At 41.2% G+C, this 5,492-nt stretch overlaps 1 protein-coding gene across 1 annotated transcript in view; it reads left to right on the forward strand.

Moving 5' to 3' along the window:
• Nucleotides 1–5,492, forward strand: part of NAA25 (N(alpha)-acetyltransferase 25, NatB auxiliary subunit) — a 27,347-nt gene that overhangs the window by 10,245 nt on the left and 11,610 nt on the right. Inside the window, exons 11-14 of the mRNA XM_009334406.1 lie at nucleotides 2,092–2,299; nucleotides 2,901–2,987; nucleotides 4,053–4,233; nucleotides 4,884–4,983. Of these exons, the coding sequence (XP_009332681.1) occupies nucleotides 2,092–2,299; nucleotides 2,901–2,987; nucleotides 4,053–4,233; nucleotides 4,884–4,983 (576 nt within the window). The remainder of the gene's footprint in view (nucleotides 1–2,091; nucleotides 2,300–2,900; nucleotides 2,988–4,052; nucleotides 4,234–4,883; nucleotides 4,984–5,492) is intronic.

The following is a 5,492-nucleotide window of genomic DNA, read 5'->3' on the forward strand; positions in this document are numbered from 1 at the left end:
ACTCATCACTTGTTTTTCCCATTAAAATTATATGTTTAATGGGAAAAATCTTCTCCCTCATACGATGCAGGTAGGGCGTCACAGATGTTTTGCTTGGCTCTGCTGCAGTGCTGAAGAACGGACACATTGATACTGATCAAGGGGTGACCGAGAGACCTATGGCAACTTTTCCAGAATCTCTTTCTGAAACAAGCTCCCTTTAACTGAAAAGACTATTTGTGCAGAGTCATGAGCAGCTCGTTGAATGACTTCAGCAGCTGGGAATCCTGTCACTCACCCCATTGTTTTTATAAGGCATTGTGTAAAATTATCAGAGCTGTGGAGGGCTAGACAGAGAATCCTGGATCAGCCAGAGGCTGCTGATAAAATCTTTGTAAACAAAGTGTAGCTAGTGTTGGTGTTTTCTTAGTTTATTAAAAATTTTTTTACTTTTAATGCAAGCTCTTCCCACAGTCTCACTAATAAGGAGAATGGCGGCCTTGGCATGTATGGGTTGCTGCTGATGTTTTATGTTAAAAGGTGTGTTTTTACTCCACTGGCAAGGGATGTGGTCAGCGGGCTATTTAACTCGTAGTTCTGGAAATGGTGATACCATTGCAAGGTAACCCTGAAGTCCTGAAGCACTGAACAGGTTTAATCCTAGCTTTCCAGGAAACAAATTCTAAACCCAGAGCGGGGGAAATGGTATTTAAAAATAATAGTTTAGGCTACAGTTTTGTCGCAGCGCTTGTGAAACCATGACCTTGAATAAATTCTCTAAAATTTTCTGATTGACCTTAAAACTGCTGCTGATTTAGCGCATATATCATGGTGTCATACTGATGTATTAGAGGGTCTTTCCAGTGTATGGCTGTCTTCTAGCTGTTGTGTCTGAAGCGTGCATCTGCAGCAGTTTGACTCAGTCAAGGAGATGTGTAGCTGAGGAGGGTTGGTGCCAAAAGTGCTGATGGGTTTTTGAAATCTGAAAGTTTAAGTTACTGAAAGAAAATATTTATAGATTGTCTTAGATTTATTCTTGTTTCACAGCAAAAGATGCTGAAGGTTGTTGTATCCTAGGTAAAGTAGCAGGGTCACACTGAGGCTATACACAGCTGGGGAGGTCATTTTTTTTTCTTTAGAAGTTCTGAACAGTGTTACGGTTCAGTAGCTGAGAATGTGGTGATCTTGCTAGGCCACTAGACACACGAGATATTCCAGAAATAATCGTCGTTACATCAATCTTGACTTCCTAGAGGCGTAAATCGGAGTATGCAGCCTAGTGATTCAGTTGACCTTGCTCAGCTTGGCAAAATCTCAAGCTGAAAAGATTTGTCAGCAGTGTCTTCATCAAAGTCTATGGGAAAACTGGAATTTGTGTGCATGGTGCTATGTGTTCCTTCTGTCTAGCTGTCATGCTTTTTTCCTCAGGCATGCATTTGATGCAGTTCTTGTGTTTCAAGACCAAATGTAGTAAAGCTGAATTCATTGGCTTTAACTCAGTTTTAAGTTTGTAAACACTGTTGGATTTTAGGGTAACAAAAACCTACTGTCCAGCCCTGACTGCATGTTGTGAGACGTCTGCTGTCTCCTATTAAATTTGTAAACAATGAGAGGCTGCTTTTCTTACAACTTAATTCAAAAAATAAGTGATTAATCAAAGATGATGACCTCACTGAGTACAGTGCATTACTACAGAATTGAGAGAAAATGTAATAGCTAGTACAAAACCACTATTTCCTGGAAGTGTGCTGTGAAGCCTTTCAGTAACTAATTATTTTAATTGTGTATGTTATTACTGTGAGTGTTAACAGGTGCTTGAACTCCCTTGTGTGTCAATGTATTGGAAACTTGCCTGTGATTTATTTTTTTCCCTCCATCTGTTTGATGAAACTTACTAAAAGCTATTGAGCGCAAGCAGAACTGTGCTCATCACCTTTCCAAAAAAAAAAAAATCGAAGCCAGCTCTTTAATCACTGATTTCAGTGTGATGTCAGCGTTGATACTGACATTTCCACCTTGCTTTTTTGCTTGATTTGAGGGAGGAAACGAATGCTTTCCGTTTGTGCAGTCCCAGATGCCCTGCAGAATTTAACAAGAGTGCTTCTCTTTCAGTTCATCAGTCAATTGCTGGAAGTAATCCCTCTGTCAGCAACAGCAGAGAATGAAATCGCGCTGCCAGCTGATATCAAAGCCCTGCAACAACACTTGTGTGTGGTGCAGCTCTCAAGATTGCTCGGCATCTATCACGCCATGGATAAGAAGCAAAAGCTGACTGTGGTCCGGGAATTGATGTTAAGATATCGCCATGGACTGGAGTTTGGTGAGAAAAATCTTGAAACTAATGTTGCAGTTCACTTGCAGCTTTTTATGAGCGAAAGTTCAGAGCTTTTTCAGGGGGACGGAACAGCACAAATGCTGATGGCACCCATTGTGCTGCTAGATAATACTTTGCTTTCTCCTTTATGATAATATCCTTGGGCATACCTGAATTATCTGTTTGCTTTTATTTTTTTTCTTTTCAATTGTGTATCTTAAAGATAAATGAGACATTCCTGGGTAGTTCAGATGGTGTGTTTGTATCTTTGCAAAATTGCCTGTGCCTTTAAGCAAAGCCAGGCTTTATCACTGGTATACATAGGACAAATACACAGGCAAGAATACTAATTTGTAAATCTTGCAGTTGTAGGAGAGTCTTTTCTTCTTCCAGCAGATGTCAACATATGAAGTGGCCCAAAGTCTACTCATGTGATGAAAAAATGCAGCATGTATACAGTTGTTTGAGTTTTTAAGACAACTCTGGATTTTATAAATTAAGCTGTGATTATCGTCTGCCAGATAGCTGTGTCATTTGATAATGCTGACAATGTGAGAAGCAGATGACAGCACTGTCAGTAATTCAAGGGTAACTTTTTTCTTTTTAGGGAAATCTTGTTTGAAAACTGAATTACAGTTTTCAGATTACTACTGCCTGCTTGCAGTTCACCTGCTGCTTGATCTGTGGCTAGAAGGTATGTTCCTAAAATTGTGTCTTGCTTAATACCACCCTGGATGGATCATGATGGGGAGACTGTGTCCCTGTGGCCAGTGTATATCTGGCATGGATTGTTAGGCTCATAGCTTTCTGGTTTTGGGGTTTTTTTTCCTCAATATGAGGTATTTCAGGAATCCCTCTATTCAGTTGGTGTTTGATATGAACCTCACTGACCTCTAAAGGGATTTAATTTTTCTGATTAATTCCTGTAAGTCCTGGCAGAGTTTTGCTGATGAGACTTGCAGCTCAATGCTGGCTGTCTTCAGAAGCTTGTTCCGAGTTTCCCATGTACGTAATGTTTTCTCTCCCTTTGCACAAGTTCTGCTGACAATTCCCTTCTGATATCAGAGGTGTTTTGAGAGTATTTCTTTCCCTCCCTGACACACTTTGTCTTTTGGATTCCCTGCTTCTAAACCTTCTGCTGAGACCTGTTGTCCTGTCTTCAGTATTCCTGTACTCTGCATCTGCTCTGCCTGTTAGTCTCCTAATCCCACAGAGTCGGTCTCTAATGGTGGCTGTTTATAATCCTGCCCTAGAGTGTAGCTGTCAGTTACGCCTTTGTCTTTCCCAAGGAAGATTTAGTCTTTAACCTGAGTAAGTCCATCATCAGGTTCCTGGCAGGTCACCAGTGGAGCGTGGGCTCCTGAATTCCTGGCTCTGTGCTGCTCTCTTGCATAATGCTTGGGAGTGCTCTGTACGTTTAAGCTAGAAATCGTGAACAGCCCAGGACTCATCAGGGAAGGTCACTTCTGCAGTGTGCCCGTGTGTGAGTGCTTTGCTCTATACAAACGTGAGCTAGATATCCCCTGTGAGGAATTACTTCTACACCTTTCCCTCAGAGAGCAGCTATAATGCTGGGGTGGGTGTTACGTTTTAAGGGCAGCAATGTGGCTGATGAATGCCATCTGCATGTTCAAATGCATGGGACCATTTTGAGAGGTGTGTAACTTGAGGAAGGAAGCTTCAAAGCTGAAATGAATTGTGCTGTCGGTGTTCAGTGCCTCTCTGATCATGCCTGACTGTGTTTTGTCTTTGTCACCAGGTGAAGAGACAGCAGTGTGGCAGTGCCTAACTTTCTTAGAAGAAGGGTTATCTCATAGTCCTTCTAATGCTCAGTTTAAATTGCTGCTCATTCGAATCTACTGCAGGCTTGGTGCATTTGAACCTGTTGCAGAGCTGTATTCCAGCCTTGATGCAAAACACATACAGCACGACACCATCGGGTGGGTAGTATATACTGAGAATAATTGGTGACGGTGACCCTCCAGTAACCAGTCCTGAGATCTTCAATTTCCTTTGCTACTGAAAGTTAGCAGATTGTCAGACTTCCATATGATGTTGTGTAAAAGTGTTTTGGAATTACATGAAACACATGCTGAAGTATGCTCCCTTTCTCGTGGAGTATCTTTCCTGTGCAATTTTGATCAGTTTTGGATTTTCAGAGTATTAACTAAAGGGAATCTGAAAGAAATTTGTGGAATGTATATCTTGATGCCAGTCATAGCTTGGTGTTCTGGCTTGTGTCATTGCTCAGCAAAGCTTGGGAGCGCTCGTTAAAACAAACATAGCAAATGGCTGTGCCTTGGTTAGTGTGTTTGTGGGTATCTAATTAAGTAAAGCTCTTGTACGCTTAGCAAGGTGGATGGAGGAACTCCAAGCCCCTACATACTGTTTTTTAAAAAATTAAGAGTTCCTTCCATTACTGTTAAAAGCTTAAATTTTAATATGAATGTTGTGATTGCCATCTGTTAAATCTCCAGACTTTTCATTAAAGCTGGACTGTGCTGGAGTTCGCTGTTTAGAGCTGTGTTTGAAATTCAGGTTTCCGCAGGGTTGTGTGCTGGTATTTGACTTGCGCTGTGTTGTGTTGCAGCTATCTTCTGACACGCTATGCAGAGTCACTGGGCCATTACGCTGCTGCATCCCAATCCTGCAATTTTGCACTCAGGTTTTTCCACTCCAACCAGAAAGATGTAAGTTGAAAGAAACGTCTGTGTCATGTAACAGAGCAGTTATGTCAAGATGCCTTACAGAAATCTGTGCCCTGTGTAAGGGTTTACAGAAATGTAGTGGTTGATAACAAAGAGGAATAATAAGTGCAACTTTGTGTTTATAGTGAAGGTTGCCTCAACCTGTGTTTCGCATTACAAGAATTTGTAACTTACTGTTATATGGGGTTTTGCTTTAGCTTTCTATTTATTAAAGCCAGTTTTAATACTCCTCAAAACCAGGTATGATTACTTTTAAATGAATGCATTGTAATTTTATGCAAGAATTTAAGTGAAATATCATGTGGCAAATAAGTCCTGGTGTCATAACTTCTAGCATTTTGGAAAGTCATACAGCAGCCGGGGATGGTGGGTCAAGATGGTGATGGCATGCTCGTGAATCCTTTATATGACAGTCACTGAAGCAGCATGTTTTAGTGATGGCTGTTCTGGGCACACAGGGATGGTGGGGAATGCACATCACTTTAAAAGGT

Source organism: Pygoscelis adeliae, unplaced genomic scaffold, assembly GCF_000699105.1.
Source record: "Pygoscelis adeliae isolate BGI_AS28 unplaced genomic scaffold, ASM69910v1 Scaffold262, whole genome shotgun sequence".
Classification (NCBI taxonomy): Eukaryota; Metazoa; Chordata; class Aves; order Sphenisciformes; family Spheniscidae; genus Pygoscelis; species Pygoscelis adeliae.